Source organism: Thermobia domestica, chromosome 13 (genome assembly GCF_964235325.1).
Source record: "Thermobia domestica chromosome 13, izTheDome1.hap1.1, whole genome shotgun sequence".
In the NCBI taxonomy this organism is placed as follows: domain Eukaryota; kingdom Metazoa; phylum Arthropoda; class Insecta; order Zygentoma; family Lepismatidae; genus Thermobia; species Thermobia domestica.
Window position 1 is genome coordinate 136993189 of NC_137466.1, and position 23220 is coordinate 137016408.

The 23220-nt window shown below is 35.8% G+C and overlaps 1 protein-coding gene across 1 annotated transcript in view; it reads left to right on the plus strand.

Moving 5' to 3' along the window:
• The first annotated feature begins 6544 nt into the window (after positions 1-6544).
• The window catches only part of LOC145667764 (uncharacterized), a 59176-nt gene continuing 42500 nt past the window's right edge, over positions 6545-23220 (plus strand). Inside the window, exons 1-3 of the mRNA XM_081735205.1 lie at positions 6545-6822; positions 18933-19915; positions 21848-22069. Coding sequence (XP_081591331.1) covers positions 18982-19915; positions 21848-22069 — 1156 coding nt within the window. The 5' untranslated portion in view covers positions 6545-6822; positions 18933-18981. The remainder of the gene's footprint in view (positions 6823-18932; positions 19916-21847; positions 22070-23220) is intronic.

Sequence of the window (23220 nt, forward strand, 5' to 3'; positions counted from 1 at the left end):
TTCCGTTTTATTGATTTATTTTGTCTATTACTGAAATTAAATATTCCAATAAGAAATTAATTAACCCATATTTCCCTTTTTAACCGGCACTGTTCATTTTATCTCGTGGTGAAGCAATACTAAACTTCTACATATATACCTATCCACTGGCGTGGCGTGACACTTTCACAATTGTTACCGGTTGATGATATTACAAATATATCTAGTTTTTCAATATCAGAGAATCTAGTACTTTTTTTCTTTTAGCGTATCAATCATTTCAGACTATAGGCATTGGCAACGATTTTTTAGGGAGGGAGTCAAATCCCACTTCATTTACCTTGATCTTTTTGAAAAGTGTGACTCTTCAGGTTCTTCCATTTTTATACTAAATATAATCGAAACCGTCTCTCAATGATCTTAGATATTTTTCAAGTCATCTATTTTTTTTTCTGCAGAACTTACATCATGAATTTCCTCCTGTAAGATACTGAAAAAGATTTCTTATCTTGATCCTATAACATAAAACAGTTCAAGTTAAAAATTGAAGTCAGAAAACTTTGAAAGGTTTGGTAGAATTTTGCTGCGTGAACTCTTGTTTGAGAATCTCATTCGTCGATGTTTTCATCATGGATTTAAAGAGTCCTAACAGTTCATCTTTAAAGCTATACAGCACATAATTTATCCTACTTCTATAGTTCCACCTTGTGTTTGAGGCTGTTGGGATATTTTTGTTGAGTGCACAGGCCGGTAGCCAGCCCAATGTGTGTGTGTGGGGGGGGGCGATCCAACCTTTTTATAGTTCATCACCATATTATAGTTTATTTGCAAGCCTACCGTGAAAATTTAAGGGGGGCAGCATAAATTTAGGGGGATCCGGCCCCCTAAACCCCCTCGATTCGGACCTGCGACTAGTCCATGCCATTTGTTCTTTTTGAAGACTTCGAGAATAAAGAAGTAAGTCACAACATAGTTTTAGAAAAAATGTACACCCTTTTGTACAGTCAACGGACTTTTCTAACACTAAATTAAGCCTATGGGCATGACAATGAAAAATTAAAAATTGACTTCTGTATATCTTTGTTTAACAAGAGGCTGCTGCTTCCTACCTCACCAACCATAACCGAAGCTCAATCGTATGTTTGAACAAGAACTTTTCGGTATTGAAAACTAGTCAGACTGTAAAACACAATTTGGGATAGTCAAACTACGGTATGATGAAGACGATTGCACAGTTCTTTTTCAACACATCAAACTGCATCAAAGTGCAAATTCAACTAGTAGGCTAGAGCTGAAAATTTGCTGAATCGAAAGTATTCTATATTAAATTAAAAACAAAATATTTTCAACTTAATTAGCATAAATCCTAAATAATAATAATAATAAATATACGAATTAGAAAGAGCGCCGGGAAACATCTTTACTTCTGTAATTATCATTACTATGAAATTGTATACTGTTAAGACAATACCAGTATCTTTACGAATACTGAAATTACAGCCAAGTTTCAATACTTGGATTAGGAAGCAAACGAAACAGTATAGGAAGCAAACGAAACAGTATAGTTGAATCACACTGCCAGCTCGATCCTCTATAGCGAGAGGAGAGCGAGTAGAATAAACACGCTGATGATATTCTAGATTCTCCTTATGTTGACAGGGAACTACTTCCCATTTTTTCCTGTTCCATTCAGCCGAACGGTAACATAAGGGCCATTCCGAACGTCCAAATACGAGCGCGCAGGATGCTTCTGGCTGGCACGCTGAAAGGTGCTTCTGGAGTGAATGACCGCTAACGGGGTTCGCGTTACCTCTGAAATCTACGGTATCAACAACAGTATGTTCCTATTTGGCGCTGGCAGTATAAATGCGGCATAGGCCGTCCGAACTTTAAAAAAAAAATAAAAAATAAAAAAAAATAAATAAATAAAACGAAAATATGTAAACATCTTCCCATGTTGATGATGAAATTTAGAGACATATGAAAACAACGAAAACTGTCGTATTTTTACCGTTACCGCCGGTAACAGTGGTAATATGCACTACACGCCCCTGTACCTATCATATTGTCAAATTGAAAATTGAAAGTTATTTTCAAATTTGACTTTGTTTGATAGGTCCTACTATTCGAATACAGTATACTAGTATTATTGAAAATCACTGGCACTTCATATACTCTTATAGTTTGGTTCTTAAGCAGTGGTCGAATAGGACTGATATGAGCCGGTCTGCCATACCGTTAATAAATGAGATCCCAAAAGGCATACCACCTGTAAAAGTTTAAAACAATTAGACACATGTTTACCGTTTTTTTTTTCATATATCGTTTAGAATGAAAGAAAAAAGGCAAACGGATAGAGTTACAATTGTTGTTACAGGATGATCATATTTCAAGAGCCTTTAAGGTTAGAGACATGAAATTTGATATTTAAAATTTCCATTTAATAATTAAACAAGTGTTTCAGAATTTAATAATATTTTCTCTATAAGGTAAGAAGAAAGGTGGGAAGAAAAAAAGGTGGGTGTTGCAATTGTGAAAGTTCGCGTAAGATGGCAATATCTTTAATTTCTTAAGGCTAGAGACGTGAAATTTGGTATTTAAGCTTTTAATTTAAAATAATTAGAGATAGATTTCAGTAGGGATGAGCACGAAACAATATTTCTGTCTGTCTCGTCTCGAAAATGCGTTGTAAAAGTAATGTCTCGACTCGAAAACTGTATATTTCTCTATTGGGAGAGCGGTGTCTCGACTCGAATTTTGTCGGGAAAATCCTGTCTCGACTCGTCTCGTGCGCATTCCTAGATTTCAGCGTTTTTCGACGTTTCCCTTAGAAGGGAAGAAAAAGGAGTAGGGGATTGCATTCACTGCAATTGTTATAATCAGATGAACATATCTCGAAGTCCCTCAACATTAGAGAGAGGCAAGATAGGAATATGAAAGGCGCGACACCGTAGTATGATGTGAGTAAATGTGAGAATCTGGTTCTGTGGGTGAGGTTCTCCTCGGGAGATGTTGCATGTCACATATCAGATTCCGGAGCTGCCTGAACTTAATTGTGGATGCTAAGGGTCCCTTTCTCGAATCATTTCTCTTTTCATTGTTGTCATCCGTATGCCATCTTTCCATGTTCTTCGTTTGAGTCATATACTCCGTTATCTTCCACCATCAACTGTTAGATTTAGCCCGAAACCCTGTATATTTATGAAATATGAACAGCATCTTCTGACAAGGAACCCCTTGAGTACGAGGTCGGAAGTGCAATCTCTCTATAGCACTCGCGCCCAGTCGTGAAGCTTCGGCTCTAAACCAATCACAGCAATAATTTGCTTGAGCTCAGATGCACCGGAAAACTTCGGTACAATTCGTGGAGCCGCTTCCCGAGCGCACGCTTGGGGAAACGTCAAACAGCTGAAATTCACCAACAATGTTCCCAAACTTTGAAGACATACTAAATGAGTATTTGAAAAAGCATTGAAAAATTACCAATAATAACACTGCACAACAATAACCACTTCAACAATTATTCTAAAACGGTAACAATAACACGAATAGTAACAACGAAAATATAACACACCGAAAAACAACTAACAAAACGGAACTTGACTCCAATCCTACAACACTGTACTCTCGGGAGAAGTTAAATCACTGTGCTGCGTCATTTTTCATTCGGAGTTCATGATGCAAGTTAATGGTTTGTTTTGAACATTTCGTGAATGTCGATGATGTCCATTTTGTGAAGTGTGTTACGTATATCCCATAGAAGGTTGATTTCTGCACCTCCCGGACACGTATTTTCTATCGCCCTCCTGATGCACATGGTGAACCATTAGCAGCTAATATTTTCCTGTCATCATTGTTCACACTACACTTTCAAATGAGCCTTACTAGAGATTGCACTTCCGACCTCGATAGGGGTTCCTTGTGAGAGGTTTTTCAGAAAATCGTCCGAAAAAATCTTAACCCAAGAATAAAGTTTTTTTTTTTTTTTTTAAGCAGAAGTGATTGAAGTACATTGTAGAATTAAAATTACTAATGATATCTTCTAACTTGCGAAATATAAACAAAATCTTTAGACACATTTTCGAGAAAAACACAAATTTTGATATTCACCTTCCCATAAATTATCCCTATTTGGTGGGAAGGGGAAGAAGAAAATTCGAAAAACACCTCTAGAAAATCCTAAAAAAGAGAAGTTCAGAATTCGGTCTGGACAGAGTTCTAAGTTGAACGGTACGCCTATATATATCGAACAACAATATACTGTATATTGTTGGTTTTCACTGAGTTGTCAGTCTCATTTCAACTTGCTAATCCCTAGACGTTTACCAAAACACATGAAGAACGTCGCAACTTCAGAGTTCATAGGTTTCGGTACTAGTTTTGTTTTCTGCTGACTTTATCTCTTTCTAAATCCACGTATGTTTCGCATGCATGCATGCATATGTGAATCAGCCTCCCCTTCTTAAAAGTTTCTGATTACGCCACTGATCTTACGTTAAGCTCTAGATTTCGTATAGTCTTGCTGCTGAAAGGGACGCCAAACTTAAAATTCACCAACCAATCAGTTTGAATACTTTATGGGTCAATAATTATTTCATTACCCAAACAGTTATTTCCGATGGAAATGTGAAGGGATTAATTTGGCTTTAACAAACACATACATACAGACAGACAGTAAGAGAGAAAGAGAGAGAGAGAGAGAAAGAGAGAGGAGGGGAAGGAAAAGACAAGAACGTTGGGTAGCTGCAAAGAATAATATACACTGAGAAAACAAATTGTAGGTGGAATAATTAAAAAGATAGGTTACGTGCGTATTTCCTGTAGTTTTTGGACTTAACATACAGCAGAAGTATAACTGAAAACGCATTTTTATAATACTTTCTGTATAAGTGTTCCATCTATACATACTTTCCGTATGAAACAATGTAGGCGGTAAGAATCTCACATACAAATGGACGTATATAACATATACCTGACGAAGGTAACATAAGTATATGCATGTGATATACGGAAAACTGTTAGATGTCAGACATCCTGCAACTGCATGATGTAACTCCTAAGGGCAGTGCCTATGTAGCATACGGATAACGTATGCTCCGTACTGATTTCTATAGTAAGCAAGAGGATACCGTATATTTGTACAATATACCGCTGTCCGGAGAACGGATTTTTCTCTGTGTACTGTACAACAAATCCTTGACTGTGTGTTATGTGTGTGTTTTTCTAGTATTTGAAATAGCTGATAAACTGAATAAAGCATTGTAACTAATAAGCTTATTTATGTTGAAAAGTTTGAATTCCTTTCGATATACATCACACACCGGGGGTCCACCGGGTCCGAACCACCACCACCTCAGAAAAAAAAAACTTCCTAACTCAACATATATTTGTATATACATTTTCTCAATAATACTATACTTATTTAACAGCGAAACGATTGATGTCGCATGAGAAACAATATAGTTCTTCTTTTCTTTTAATATAGGTGGAAGTGTTTCGCAATTACTTACCGTCTTTTTTGGAGGCAGAATACAGAAATATCCGTTCATTACTGCATAGACGTAATTGCTTGGTAGTATTGGACCCCTCCCCTAAAGCTTGTGCCTCTCCCAACAAAAATTTCTGGCGCGCACCTCTTTTACACACACACATGCTTTAGGATCACACTAAGGAACCCTCTCATTACAGTAAGAAGCATGATCCGAAACAAGAAAACTGTAAAGAAAACTTCTGCACAGTTAGTACCTCATTCAGTGATCTCACCTTCTTTAAAAGATGTCTGTTTAACAGTATTGTTGTTTGCTTAATGAAATTTGGCATGTGTTCTCAGCACCGAGGCTATGCGAGACGTGGACCTAGAAGTTAAGGTCGAATCCAAGTCAGTGTAATGCATTTAAATACCAGTGCTCCCCCATATTGGAGTGTCTATTCAATACTATGTAACGTATTACAATACACAATTTTGTTATTAGAAGATAACCACAAACAGTGACCTTATTTATATTCATATGACAAGCTCTTTCGTGGCAATATATGAGAGTTCCTCGTGGCTAATTGATTAGCGTATGCGCCTTTGTCATAAGAGACCCCTGTTTGATTCCCGATGGGAGCTCATGAGTTTCCGATGCCACGTTAAATTGTAGATTCACGACTCATATAGCATTACTGCCAAAAGGGATGCTAATTGTACTCATACGAGTGGGAGAGGTAAGATGACAGATCTCTCACCTCTATTGCGAAGAGTCTCTTATTCGGTCAAATGTAATGTTAAGTTTGTGGTAGATATCGTGTCTTTTTTTTTTTTTTTTTTTTTTTACCATTATGATTCCACTCATTCTTACTTAATAAGACAACCATGGGACTTAAATAGGAGAAAGAAAAGTAAGGTCGTATGCACCAGCTCTTTCGTTTCTTGTGTATACATTCTTCTGCCATCTAGTGACAATCTCCCTAACTAGGAGTAATTGCCAAGCAAATACTGCGCACTTAATCTACGGCAATGGATTGGGCACACTACGTTTCCCATTATTTACCGTATTGAAGAAGATAGGCTGATAAGGTATACTCAGAGTGCATATCAACACAGATATGTGTCCACATGACGCCAGTGTTTATTGTTTAGTCATTATGAATAAGCAAAGATGAAAGATATTCTCAAAGCAAGTTCAGTGCACGGGTCTCTTGAAAATCATCATGATGCATTTCTTTGTGAACCTAGGATCATAAGGTTAAGATAGTATCTGTTCATAGATCAAACCTGGCTAGTGAGAGGATCTTGTTTTGTCTGTCAGTGTAAATGTTGTTGTAATTATTGTGTTGCACTTTCGCCTGGTATACACACACGTAAGTACATTAAAAAAAAAAAAAAACGTAAAGTATAACTTATTATTATTATTGCAACTATGCTGGGAGTAATATACGAAATGAATTGACATTTAGAGAAAGACATGTTACCCTATGGCCTCATCGTCAGTATTCCGCAGAGGCGTCTGCTTTAACCAAAAGGTTAGTTGTAGAAGACGTCTCAACGGAATATGCATGATATGGCAACATAGTAACACATTCTTATCTAAGTTCAATCCGTTTATTATTTGGCTGTATCAGAACTACCCCACCACCACCACCCTCACACACAAGGCTTGGACGCAACTTCCCAAATTTATCTTTATTCCTCCCCAACAATTACCGTTTTGTCTCCAAATTTACCTTTCTCTCCTCAAATTTACCATTTTCCAATTTGATTATACCTATTTCAATGAAAATTATGACCCACCAAATAATTTCATTGGCGCAATCGTCCCTGAAATCGGCGTATGGACATCCCCGCGGAGTATAGTAATTAATATAGGACTTCACGCATTAGACATTCCTTCTTTAGGCCCCAAAGGACTTTTTACTGTGAATTATAACCCTTTCAGAACGGGAAAATTTTTAACATCTTTATAAATCCCCACCAAACTTTAACTACAAACAAAAGAAATACACATGCTCGTATAGGATTGACGCATCTGTACGACTCATGTAACCTGTAATATTGTAACGAGCCGTCCCCGGTCGATGAAATAAAATGCAACGTAAAAATATATAATTATTAGTGAATATAGTTGGTACCCGCACAACCGTGAGGGTACATCCTGAATACGAGTCTTTCAAATGCTGAAAGATCAGATCAACGGAAACATATTGAGGGCCATAACTTTCCCCGAAATTCTTAAGATTACGTACTTTGGATACTATGGGCCTTATACAGAGTCATTTCGACGTATGATTAGCGTCATACTAAAGGCATGACTATAGCATATACAGGAAACATGTGTTTGTCGAACTCTTTAGTATGGCACTAATCACGCGTCAGAACGACTCTGCATAAGGTCTTATGACACTTGTAAGTAAACTTTTGGGACTCCCTGATAAGAATTCAATGCGTAGGATTTGTATGCTTCTCGGTCTACGGTTCGATTCTCAGTAGAGTCATATCCCTTGGATAGTAGTTCCATTTCAACTTTAAGCGGTAGATTCCGTCTCATAGTTTATTTCTCAATAGAGAAGTGATTTTTTCTTAAATATTATTATTCAATCTCACATTCTGGTATGGTTCTCTCTCTCTCTCGCTCCCGCTCTCTCTCTCTCTCTCTCTCTCTCTCTGTCTCTGTGTCTTGGTACAAATTCGTAATATTGAGGAATAACTTACGAAATATTGTGAAACCTGATCGTGCCATTTCCACACTTACACCACAGTTTTTTTGCCTTTTTTTCCCACTTTTTGAGCTATGGATTTGCTCTGTATTCGTCGTCCGGAGGGCAGTAACATTTGTTATGTAAGATGGAATTTTAACCTTGAAATAGCCAGATGGTTATGCCTGCCAAGAATGAGAGACATAGTGATAATTTTCATTCTGTGTACTTTAATTTAAAAGGGAAAACGAAAGAAAACAAGAGAAAGAAAAAGAACATCACAAATAATTAAATGTTGGGTAGCTTAGACTAGAACTGCGTCAAGGTTAAACTGTCTGTTAGTTTTGTATATCATCACCTTTTCTTTTTATTGTTTTCTGCTTTTTTTCTTTTTTTCTTCTTTTTCGTGTTTATCAATTTACGACTTTTTTTAAAGTCTTTTCTTTCCTTTTTAAATGGGATTATAGTATAAAACTCCTTACTATATACAACATAGTAAAGTACAAATTAAGAAAATTGTCGATACTGAAGACACGGTGTAACTTTGTAGAAAACTGAAATGGAAAATCAATTTCACTTCTTAGGCTAGGATTAAAATTATATTGAAGCATCAAAACACCAAATCATAGACGTAGCCAGGATTTTTGATATGCCTGTGCAAAACTGTGGTTAATAGCCATTTATTTTCTCATTGTAACATTCTCACGTGTTGTTTGGTTTGGTTTTAAGCGTATTAAAAATAAGAAAAAAAGTCATTTCAATAAGTTGAACAATTACAGATAACAAAATTTTAGAATGCATGACAACTGAAGAAAGAAGAAAAATAAGGACTATTTTAATAGTGTGTGTGTGTGCGCACAAATATACCCCGTAGCTATGCATCAAATTCAATGATATATATAAAATATGATTTAGAAAAGAAGATAGGTAAACAAATAAACATTACATCATGTTATAGGTTGCTTGAGATATGACTTTTTTCTTTATTAGCCTAGATGTTAGCTTGAAAAATTGAATATCCTTTTTATTTCACTTCTTTGTTTCTGTTAAACGCATCAGAAAATACATTTTGGGTTTGGGGGTTAATAATTTTAACTCGTATTATTATTATTATTATTATTATTATTATTATTATTATTATTATTATTATTATTATTATTATTATTATTATTACAAGTAGTATTTACGTAAAGACTTATGTCACAATTAGACAACGACAAACAGCAAGATATACAATCCGCTAGAAAACAGTGAATTTTCATACATATGCAGTACATAAACAAATCATTTGTTCCAGTACAAAAGCTGTCAACTATTATTGTCAACGAACGACATGCATTTAGCGCCAAAATTCGTATTTTTCGAATTTCTCGAAAACTACGCATAATAATTTATATATCCTGTTATACGAAGTATTTCCGAGAGGCCTGACACTGAAATAACGCGCCACTGGTAATCTAATGACATATAGTGCCATCTATGGACGAAATAGTGTATCAGTTTCTTAAACTGTATAGCTGCGTCAATTCGTTGGAGGCAGTCATTTGAATCAGTCTCTATTTATAAAATTCAGTCGGCCGGTGTTCGCATACTACATGTGACAATGCTCCAGTCCACACCATTATTTTGAAAGCTACAGTGAAAGAGACACTTGGAGAAGAATTACCATCCACCCTGCACCCCAAATTTAACATCAAAAGCCGTCTCGAAACTGAAAGAAGGCCATCGAGGAAGAAAATTTTTCGGACGAAAATGAACTGAAAGATGTTATAAACCATTTTGCAGATAAAAAGTTCTGAATATTTTTTTTTTTTTCATGGGAATACAAATGCCAATAAAAAGGTATGAAAAGATATTGAATTAAAGGGAAATTATATTGAAAAGTAACACGTTTATTTTGTTTATATCATTTCTCGTGGTGAGGCTGGAAACTTTAGTAATGCTCTCATATGTCTTATCTTTGGATAATAGTTATTTTAGCTAAACAGAAATTAAAGAGTTAGTCATAATTTTAGTCTTATCTCATTAACCATTAATAATAGTAATAACAGCTCTGGAAGATCAATAGTTGAATACAAAGAAATTATTTTTTGCCAGTGATCAGAAAACTAGTTCTCATTCGATTATCATCAATTGAAGAAAAATGAAATTTTTGAGTTTTACATCCCACGGGTATGCCGGCTAGGCTAAAGGAGACGGTGATGATGAGGAATAAATAAAATAGTGGAATGAAGAAAGTGAGAGGAAACGGGAGAACCCCGAGGAAATCCACGCACACAGTGTTTTTCCACCACAAAATTCACTTGATGGGAGCAGGTTTGAGCCAGGGACTCCATGCACCACAGGTGAACTCTCTACCACGGAGCAGTTTGATGCAATAAGGGTGTAAGTCTGAAACATGCAGTTGGAGAAGAACGATGTTGAAAATTTAACTAGCGTTGTTTTCTTACATAAAACAATGTAATATACAGCATTTTATTCCGATATTGAATTGAAATGTTACCTGCAGGTAAAACAAGCATGGCAAAAGCCACAAATGCATTTGATGCAAAAAGCGCGTAAACTCGCTTACGCCCTTATTACATCAAACTCCTCAATTATTCATTTAATTTTACTTTTAAATTAGCCTTCATTCCACTATTATTAATTTATTATTATTATTATTATTATTATTATTATTATTATTATTATTATTATTATTATTATTTGAATATTTTTTTTTAAATCAATATTTCCGTAGGTTCAGCCTTCTCCATAGACCCGCTATTCAAACGGACAGCGATACAAATTAATCATTTCGAATTTCAAAATTTATCGTCATAGAACAAAAATTGTGTATATATAGCGACAAGTGGTTTTATGCAATCGATCCAGGGTGTCAAGAGAACATACAATCATCAGAAACCGTAATACTCTACCAAAAACGGAATTGGTTGTAATTTACTACTGCTTCCGGTTTCAATACTGATTTCCATAGAGGAAATATGTTAAGAGATATCGAAACGCAGTTTTTCGTAATCAATTCAACTTCCCAAGAGTAAGTTCTACCGTTTTCCTTAACTCTCTATTCAATCCAGAATTAACTTTTCCGGTTTCAACGTTTATGGGCATACATCAAAATTAGTAATAGATAGCGACAAACGGTTTTCGCAATTCATACAGCATCTCAGGTAACCCGCAACAGTACCAAAAACGGAAGTGGTTGTAATTTACTACTAGTTCCGATTTCCATAGTGATTTCCGTAGAACAAAAACGGTAATATATATAGGCTATTGAGATGCAGTTTTTTTGCAATCGATTCAGCTTCTCAAGAGATGTTCTGACTTCTTGCTTAATCATCTATTCAAACCGGAAGTGGTTAAAATTAACGATTCCCTTTTTTAATCTTTATCCCTACACAAGGAAAGCAGTTAAGTATATTAAGTAATGGCTGCCTGATATTTACTGAGCGTTCGAGAAACACATACAGTGAAACCTCTGAATAACGGACATCAGTGGGACATGAATTTTTGTCCGTTACTGGGAGGTGTCCGTTACAGAGAGGTTACAAAAATTTAATTTTTCACAACGGTAATTGTATGCAGTAATATACACCAAATACATTATGTATTAGCGTAAATATGTATAATTCAATATGAAAATATTCAGTACGTATTTGAATTACTGGGAGAATGAAGGAGAAATTCATTTCTGTTAAATAATATTATTGCTGGGGGAAGGTGTTAATATATTCGTATACTGCAAAATATAATGCGTGTTGGTATTTTTTTATACTGCAAAAGATAATGCGTGTATGGTATTTTTTTAAGTACATGTCATCACCCTGTAAAAATATCCATTAATTCACATGAAATTATCGGAAATGATGCGAAAAAGCCCAGAGGAAAAGGACAAATGTATTAGGGAAGGGAAGATCTTTCGCATACGACTGACCCTGCATGAGTGTTATTGCTTGTTGAAGGTTTTCTAGGATTTCCACCAGAAAGCACTTTATTGCGGGCAGAAAAAAGCACGCAACTTGAGGCTGTTCTGTTTGATGGTTCTCCAGGTCTAGACTCATGATAGATACACTTGTAGGGAAAAGACTTTTCTGTCTACTGTAATATATCGCATAACCGAGAATAATTCCTTTCCGTTTTGAAGAGGTTTTTTAAACGTTTGGGCAAAAAGAACTGTCCGTGTCCGTATCTGAGAGTTTCCGTAAAAGAGAGGGTTTTGTTCCGTAAGAGAACATATATTTTTGCCGGGATAAAAATATCTGTCCGTGTTATAGAGATGTCCGTTATTGAGAGGTGTCCGTTAAGAGAGGTTTCACTGTATTATGCGATCTTATTAATGTTTTGCCACCAGTAATTATAGATGTACTACTTCAACTTTGAGTATTGAATTCCCATAGTTTGGAAATCTACTGTAGTTTCACACTGTGAAACGAAACTCATTTTTTAAAAATGTTTTTGACGATTATGAACTTTTGATATCTGTTCTTCATCATCCCAATGGTTTAGACATGCACTGGGAAGCGAAGAATACGATGAAAACGCAATTAAACAAGATAAGGTGCGGTATTTTTTGGATATTTTTAAAGCTGATTTGGCATTAAAAACTAATTTCTACACTAAAACATTTGGCATTTAATTACTTCCTCAATTTTTGAGGCACCAAAGTGATCTTGGTGTCAAACTGTTCGTAATTTACCAATGAATACAAATACTGCAATAACCTAAAATCTTACTTTTCTCAGAAGAGTTCCCATTTCGCTTTCCGCATTTTGGACGTATTTCATCTTTAAAATCTCTGTCTGTAACTTCTTTGTGAGCTTAAAAGATTCATGCCCAGATATTGTAAACAAGTTCTATAATATATATAACAGTGTTAACTTTTCTACAACGTATTTAAGTATATCGTACACATTTCATGTCTCTTTTTCTCACAACTCTGGTACTTGAACTTTATTCCCTTGTGTTCTGAACGCCCCATATACCAATGGATATATCTCATTGAAATTAACGAAGTGAAATGAGTGAATGTTAGGTTGCGGTTATACCGAAAGTTTCGTATTTTCATCCTTCGCTTTTCAATATTCCTATCTCGAATCACCTTTCACCCTTCATACAACAACGTGTTTATGACAAGTTTAGCGATCAATTTTCCTCACTCAGTGACAAATCAAAGTTGGTAACAAAAAAAAAAACGTTCAAAGAGTTCTCTGAGATTCAGGCAGCAACAGCACATTTGCAGTAAAGAGAACACCTGTAACCCTGTTTTGAACGTCATTGAACAAGCAAAACTGCTGTATAAGAGAGAGTAACTAATTAGTGAGCCGTTTTCTTGATCATCCACTGCAAAAGACAAACATGTTTTGTGGAAAAGGAAAGGAGATATGAAACTTGATTCAGGAGGCGATATCACCAGGTTCCATTTAAAACAACCTATTTATCTTGCTTTTTCATTTCGTTCAAGCAGGAAAAAGGGATCAATGAAATGAAATATTTTCTATGTAATCGTACACTAAATCTTTTGAAGCGTAGCTTTCGAGAAAATTGAGACTTTTTTTTTTTTTTTTTTTTGTAAACCTAAAAGTTGATGATGTATAACAACCACGCCACGCGCTTTAGGGTAAAACTAATATTAAAGTAGATCGTTATCAAGCTTTTCATTGCAGCACTATCAATATGACAGTACAGTGTACATTACAGTTAATAACATATAGCCCAACATTTACCTTTAACTCTTAAACTATAGTATTTGTTTAACTATCAAAATACCATGCTTGAGGGTGAATGATGTTTCGTTTTTTTAATCTACAAAAACGAACTTTTATGAGCGCTAAAAACTATGTTATTCGTTACCATCTACTGGAACAAATTGTATGTTATTTATTTTCTTCTAATTCCGATTCAGATACTCCTAACAGTGACACAAATACTCCTAACAGTGACTCACATACCACTCAGTGACTCACATATACATAACAGTGACACACATACTCCTGACAGTGACTCACATACTCGTAACAATGACACATATACTCCAAGAGTGACTCCCATGCTCCTAACAGTCACGCAATTACTCCTAACAGTGACACACATAATCCGAACAGTGACACAAATACTCCTAACAGACTCATATACTCCTAACAATAACATATATACTCCTAAGAGTGACTCAATACTCCAAACAGTGACACAAGTACTCCTAACAGTAACTCAAATACACATAACAGTGATTCAAATACACATAACAGTGACACATACTCGTAACATTGACTCACATACTCCTAACAATGACATATACTTCTAAGAGTGACTCACATACTCCTAACAGACTCACATACTTCTAACAATAACATATATACTCCTAAGAGTGACTCAATACTCCAAACAGTGACACAAGTACTCCTAACAGACTCACATACTCCTAACAATAACATATATACTCCTAAGAGTGACTCAATACTCCTAACAGTGACACAAATATTCCTAACAGTAACTCAAATACACATTACAGTGACACATACTCCTAACATTGACTCACATACTCCTAACAATGACATATACTTCTAAGAGTGACTCACATAGTCCTAACAGTGACACAAATACCCCTAACAGTGACTCACATACCTCTCACAGTGACTCAAATACACATAACAGTGACACACATACACCTAACTATGACTCACATACTCTTAACAATGACATATATACTCCTAAGAGTGACTCACATACTTCTATCAGCGACACTTATACTTCTAACAGTGACACCAGAGCCCGGCACGGGCCGGGCGCACCCGTTTGTCCTGGCGGATTACATGGCCCGGCCCTACCTGTTTCAAGTATATCAAACTGGACGGGGCCCTGACCGGGCCGGGCACATTCCAGGTCGGACAAAAGTGCTATAGGGCCGAACCAGGCACGTGCATTTTCGGGCAGAGCCAGGCCGGACTCCATAAAAGACGGATCGGAAACTAATGTTGCCAACCTATCTTAACTGTAATGTGTTTGGGAAACTGACTCTTTATTCAAGACTGTAAAGAACTGTACTACTACTATATTACTACTTCTACATACTACTACTTCTTCATACTACTACTTCTTATATTATTACTACTACAACCACTGCTAATACTACTACAACTGTTACGACTTCGCGTCAGAGTTGACATGTCTGATGGTACAGAATTTACCTTTTAAGTACAGAAAGGTATGGTGGTGCTAGAGGTCGTCGGATTGATCCCTGCTCGCGCTATGTGATTTTTGTGGTGGACAAACACCGTGTGTGGGGGAGTTTTCGGCGTGGTCCCGTTTCCTCCCAATGTTTTCATTCCACCAATTCATCCCATCATCATCAATACGGCCTGAGTCGTAGTTACCTAAAGAACGTATGATAAAGTCGAGTTATTGACCTACTAACAAGGAAGGGTCAGCAGTGGCTCCGATGAGATCCGAAAGAGACAATTGTGTTTACATTTGATATGTTATAACTAGATGAATCCGAAAGATATACGTGTCACGGGGCGAAATGACGTGAGTTAAAACATATTTTGTAATATAAGAACTACAAAAAATTACCTGGCAGAATAGTTTGAACCGAGTCATTTGTTCGGAAACGGTTGTGTAAGTGGAATACTCGGCCAACACGTATTCCATTATTTTCAACGTCAAACTTTTTGGAGTAAAACAACTTTGTCTCAGGATCCTCGCTGGTTTCCAGACGGGGTCGAACTCAAAATTTTCAAATAGCAAAGGGGGTTAGGTGGCACATCATTTGAAAGCTGTTGTGAAATGAAAGAATGTGCAGCAAGTCTCGACTCTCTACAACAATCCTATGCAAAATGGCGACTTGTCAAAGTGTAAACAAAAACTTAATTGAAAAGTCCATGGTAACCCCTATAAATCGGAAACGGTGAGACAAATGTGACAACAGGAAAGAAAATGTGGCATTATTTTCAAAGTACAACGATTTAAGTTAAAACGTCTTGTCACAGGACCCCCACATGGTTCCAGGGGTGGGGTCCAACTAAAAAGTTTCAAATGGCAAGAGAGGTAGCACATCATTTGAAAGCTCTTGTTAAACGAAAGAAGATGGAGAACATCTCGACTTTCTACGACAACCCTGTCCAAAATCGTGGAGGGTCAAAATGTAAACGAAAGCTTAATTGAAAATTTATGGCCACCTTGAATCCAAGATGACCACTTAAAACCTATATCGAAGGATAAGCATACCAAACTGCTGAAGCTAGGAAAACAAAATGTGGCATTAATGTTGATTAGTAAGTGACGAAAATATGCGAAATGTTAAAAACCGCGACATCTTGAGTTTTACGTTACAATACAATACAATACGTTACAATAAAGCCCCCAACCTGACTGGTGCAGCAAGTCCTTTATGCATAAACTACGTATGACAAAATTAGAAATATACCCGAAGGTATTCAACTTTTATTTATCAGTATGAGTAGGAAGTCAAAGTTGTGTGTTCATCGAATATTCGTTTTATTCAAGTAAATGATGTCGATAGAACCCTGACGAACGTGCATTAAGAACAAAACATATGTGTTGTTACCGAATGAAAAAACAGTTGAAGTGAATCGAAATTCACTTAATCTTTAGTGTTCCGATTGTTTCTAAATACATAATAGAGAAAAATAGAAATTTAGATTTGTACTGTTATCAATGACATAGATTTTAAGCGGCCATCTTGGATTCAAGGTTTCATAGTTTTTCAATTAAGCTTTTGTTTACATTTTGACCCGCCGCCATTTTGGACAGGGTTGTCGTAGAAAGTCGAGATTTGCTCCATCTACTTTCATTTAACAAGATCTTGCAAACGATGGGCTACTTAACTTCTCTTGTCATTTGAAACTTTTTAGTTGGACCCTACCTGGGACCCTGGGACAAGACGTTTCAACTTAAATTGTGCTTTGAAAATAATACCACACTTCCTTTCCTATTTTCATCCGCTTTATAGGGGTGGCCATGGACTTTTCAATTAAGTTTTTGTTTACATTTTGACCCTCCGCCATTTTGCAGGGGTTGTCGTAGAGAGTCGAGACTTGCTCCATTCTCTTTCATTGTACAACAGCTTTCAAACGATGTGCTACTTAATCCCCTTGTCATTTGAAAATTTTGAGTTGGACTCCGTCTGGGACCCTGGGGCAAACTTTTTTTTATCCGAAAAAGTGTTTCCTTGAATATGATGGGATACGTATTGTCCGAGTTTTCTATTTACCCATCCGTTTCCGAACAAATGACTCGGTTCAAACTATTCTGCCAGCTTTGTAGCTTTTTTATTACAAAATATGTCCCGTCTCCTTTAGGCTAACTGGCATAATCGTGGGACGTAAAATTTAAAGATTTCACTTCAATTTTTACAAATTATGTTGTAACTCACGACATTCCGCCCGGTGGCACGTATAACTTTGGGGTTTGTGTAGTTATAACATATCAAATACAAACATAATTGTCTCGTTCGGATCTCAGCGGAGCCACTGCCTGACCCTTCCTTGTACGTAGAATTTGGAACGCTACCATTAGAGAAGGAGGACGAAACGGTGAACTGGAATGTTCATAAGATCAGCGCAATTTATAGTAATGCTCAATTAGCAAGGCAGATATTACCAAATGGTGTTACATGTTCCTGTATTGTTTGTAGTATGATGCTACAAATATGACAACAAAATATAATGATCAAATAAATCACCAAGACGCCAGGGTCGATTAGGTGTTCCTGGAACGTGGTTCAGTGGTAGAGTGTTCACCTCTGGTGCATTGGGTCCCTGATTCGATCGCCGCTCACGCCATGTTATTTTTGTGGTGGACAAAAATCGTGTGCATGGGTTTCCTCGGGGTTCTCCCGTTTCTTCCCATTTTATTCATTCCACCATTTCATTCATTTCTCATCATCACCGTCTCTAGTCTAGCCAGCATAACTGAGGGACGTAAAACTCAAAGATTTCATCGTGTGCGTGGGTTTTCTCGGGGTTCTCCCGTTTCCTCCCACTTTCTTCATTCCACCATTTCATTCATCACTCATTATCACCGTCTCCTTTAGCCTAACCGGCATAACCGTGGGACGTAAAACTCAAAATTTCATTTCATTTTCAAAGATTTCATTTTCATTTTTTGTGTTCGTATTACTAGTAATAGCAGTAGTGGTATTCGCTGTAGTATAGTAATGAGTAGTAGTAGTAGTAATAGTGGTAGCAGCGGCAGCAATTGTGGAATCAACACTAGTATTCGTAATCGTAATAGTAATAATAGTATTAGCAGTAGTAGTTGTAGTATTAGTATTACCTATGGTGTAGCAGTTTTACGTATCTTCTATGTTATTCGTAACGCACTAATGAGTGTAATATGAGGCTTTTAGGTCCATAAGCTGTATTATATACAGGTAATAAGCATGGCTGGACAGAGTAAGCACGGATAACAAATAGACAGACAGAATAAGGATATAGAAAGCAAACCTTGGGTAACCTATCACACGCTTTTCTCTTTCGAGAAGGACAAATAGACATTGCAATGTTATGACGGCACATTTCTCATTTTCCATTGCATATTGAAGTATTCACTTGACTTATCAGACTTGTTTGTTCTCAGGCCGGTTACGCCCGGCCCGTTCTCCGCCCGGCTCGAGATTCGGGCCGTCTTCGGGTTTGGGTTTGCAGGGCTCTGAGTGACACACATAGTTCTAATACTGACATACATACTACTTATAATGGTAAAAAAAAAATCTCTATTAGGCACACATTTTTTAATGTTTTCCATTTTGTCTTTTGCAGGTGGATTAGTTATACGCTGTAGAACCTGGAATAGAAAAGAATCAAGAAAATGGAGTTTGGATATTTTACGACTTTCATCAACTTAGTGTTGCTAGCAGTAGTGTCATTCGTTGCAATATACTTATACTTCACTTGGCATTATGACTATTGGAAGAAACGTGGAATAGTGCATCTTCCTCCATCTCCTTTCTTTGGCAACACCAAAGAATTCATTTTGCTAAGGAAGGCCTTTGCACTGGAACATCAGACACTTTACGAGCAGTTGTGCACTGAAAGATATGCTGGAATTTATTCTCTTCGGAAGCCTACGTTATTTGTGATGGATCCCGAGTTGGTCAAGCAAATTCTTGTTAAAGATTTCGACTATTTTACGGATCGAGGACTGTCCGTAGACGAAAAAGCTGACCCTCTCAATGGTAAACATTTATTTAGCATGAGTGGTGATAAATGGCGATTTTTACGGAACAAATTGAGTCCGACGTTCACATCAGGAAAGATGAAGAAAATGTTTCATCTTATGGAGGATTGCAGCGCAGAATTGGCGAAATATCTGGAAGATCAAGCTAAAGACAGAGCAGTGATTGAAATGAAAGATCTTATGGCTAGATTTACTACTGACGTCATTGCTTCTTGCGCTTTTGGTATTCAATGTAACAGTCTTCAGGATCCTGAGTCTGAATTCAGACGAGTTGGAAGAAAGCTGTTTCAACCAACGTTAATTCGGACAATCAAATCTCTAATTGGAAGAACAATTCCGTTCACACATCGTTGGTTTAAATTTGGTGTCGTACCCAGTGACATTACAGAATTCTTTCGCACTGTTGTTAAGAATACGATGGACTACAGAGAACACAATAAAGTTATTCGAAATGATTTCATGCAACTTCTCATTCAACTGAAAAATACTGGTAAAGTTGAAGACGACAATGAACCGGATGAGATTACGCATACTAGTGCATCTGTTGGGAAAGAAGCTGCATTTGGTAAGCTCAGCTTTCAAAATTAAATTTAGATACTGATTCAATTGTTTATTCATGATTTTTTTAAATGTAATAAGATAGTTATAAAAGTGCAAAACTGGCCATTTTAACAACCGATTTACGTTCAATTAATTTACGAATAGTTGATTGACTTATTTGTTAGACTTCCAAACATACTATGCATAATATAATAATAGCTATGTCCATCTGCCCGTTCAATCGTCTCTCTATTGACAGGCGATTAGTGTAAAAATGGTAGGAAAAAGTGACAAGCAGTATTTCTGCAATCGACTCACGTTCTAGGAATAAATATCATGTCATTCATTAAGACTATTCAAACTGCAAGTGATAAAAATCATCAATTTCCGCTTTCAACCCTCTATAGAGCAAAGTGTTTTTATCGATTCATAGGATAGATTCTGCCACAGGAATAGATTCTATCTCCACGTTTGTCATCTTACTAAAAACTGAAGTGACAGGATATACTACTTTCGGTCTGTTAATCTCCTTTGAGGAAAATTGTAAGAAATAGTGAATAAAGAGATTTTTGGTATGGATTCTGCGTCACAAGAGTAAGTTTCATCTCTACCTTTATCCGTTTAAACCGGAAGTGGTAGAAATGTACGACTTCCGCTTTAAATACTGATAACCATGGTGAAAAATTAGATAGTGAGGAGATCTTTGATAAGCCGTTCTATAAGACTTATTATTTACACATACCATAGTCTAGAAGTTTCAAATATTTTGTGGCTTCATAAGTATATAGGAGATAAGGCTTTACATACATACTTCATTCTCCATTTTCTAAAAATAATAAAACATAAATGTTACCTCTGGAGCAAAAAATATTTATACACTTATATAGGTGAAAAACAGTAAATTTCTCCACAACTTTTTATTCATGGGACAAAACTCAAATGTTATATTATTATGATAACATACATGACAGAAATACCGTAATAATAATACATAATATCTTCATAAATTTGCAAAGCATCACAAATAATCTGATCTTAATACTTTTAATGAATTAGTACATAAGGCTTATGGTTCTGTTAAAACTACCTAGGTGTACATTCAAAAAGAATACAAAAAATATTTCCTTCACCACGCCTGGAATTGTCATTGCATATATGGCAAGATGACTAAATTTATTCTTTTCATTTCTTGTCCCTCTTTATATCAAAAATAATTTGTTTTTGGAGCATGTACACTCATGTCCAAAATGATTGTCGCATATCTATAACTGTCTTCTTGTAAGAATATAATTTGATAATGATTTTGCAGGGTACTTTTAATACTGATATTTGTGTATAATCGGGAAATGTATATTTGTGGTAAATTTCAAAGGAAAAGAATTATAAATACTAAAATTAGAATGAGTAAAACAAAATGTTGCTAAATGAATACGAAAATTTTATTTTCGTTTTATTGCTCTTATTTACTGTTCTTTTGAAATGAAATTCGCCACATACATGTCTTTGCCAATTATACACATACCAACATTATAAGAAATATCGGGCGAATTCGTTATCAAATTATATTCCTACAATAACATATTTATAGACATGCGACATGCGTGGACATGAGTGTACATATCTAATTGTCTTTGAACACATTGTTCAATCAAATTCAGTATATTTTTCTAGATACGTTTATGGATGAGTAGCTGCAATAGTAAAATAACATTGCTTTCTAAAAATAATCGTCTTATTAATTCTGAAAATATTATCCTTTAACTTCAATGGGAAACCTCTTTACAAAATTTTTTCCTCATGAAAATTAGTTTATGCTTACAACTTCATGTTGGCTTATAATATGTACGTATTGAAAGCAATAATATTATAATGTTATATTACCACCATATACTACAATGTAATTGTTATTATATTCAATAAATCACTAATTATTCAAAATCTTTTGACATTGTTTCAGAGCTTACTCAAGATGACCTTACGGCCCAAGTGTTCGTGTTCTTCATTGGAGGCTTTGAAACCTCGTCTTCTGTGATCAGTTTTGCCTTGTATGAGCTCGCTTTGCAACCTGATATTCAACAAAGACTTCGTGATGAAGTAGATGAAGTATTGAGGAAGTATGATGGGAAACTTACTTACGAAGCTGTTCATGAAATGCAGTATCTTGATATGGTTGTTCAAGGTAAATTTGTTTGTACTATGTGCTAATACAATTTTCCTTTCGTTCATTTTGCAGGTTTATTTATAATTTTTATCAGCTGTACCCCGTGGCGTATACTGGTTTGAAGGCATGGGCAACCGCGACCTTGTATATTATTATTATTATTATTATTATTATTATTATTATTCATAATAATAATATGCATAACAATGAACAAAAAGTGGTTGGTGTGTTTTGTTTGAACTTTTGTTTTGAGACCATTAATGTTTTCCACCGTAAATGAAATTCCATCATATTTGCACAGTTAACTTTTCGTGGATTGCATTCCTAAAATGTTAACTTTTACCAATGTCCCTTCCCTCAAGAGTCGTCTCACTTACTGACGTTGGTAGTCATTCCGTACCAGTCTTCGCAAAACTTCTGAGTATAATAACGTAGCTCAAAAATGCAGTCATTATAGTTGTTATGTCCATTAAGGCTACTTAAATCGCAAATTTTGCGTTGTGTAAACGCAAACGGTTACGGAATGTGCCTGGTTATCCCATACAATATTTTTCGTTCATCAATTTGCATCACGAAATATGTATAGTGATTTTGCTATTTGGTCTTAAATCCATTAGTATATTGATTTTAGCTTTACGAAAAACGTTCTATAATCAATTTACTTTGTAACAAAAATAAAAATTGATAATTTTCTTCGTAAATTTCGTTTTCCCTCTAAATATTACTCACAATGCTCACCAGAGTAATAGAAGTTAACACACTCTCCAATTTACAATACTGTCTACATCTACAGGCCTTGTTTCGTAATGATTGGCGGAAAAAGCAGCGGATTCAACCCAATGCAAATGACGTAATAAGTAATTATAACTACAATAACAAGAATCGCAAAGTAAAACACAAATTTTGTATTGCGTTGATGTAAAGCATTACGAAATGATGCCCCGAAATTCTCAGCAGCCTAATCCAGGATATTCACATCTCTAATCTTTCTATTAAAAGCGGAATTAGAACAAATTTAATACTACTTAAGATGTCTATGTTGATTTCTGTACAAGAAGTAGATAATAATAGTAGATAGCAAGAAACTGTTTATTATATTTATTATTATTTAACTTAGATCCAGTCTCGACTTTAATCTGTCAACTGAAACTGGAAGTTTTAATATCAAA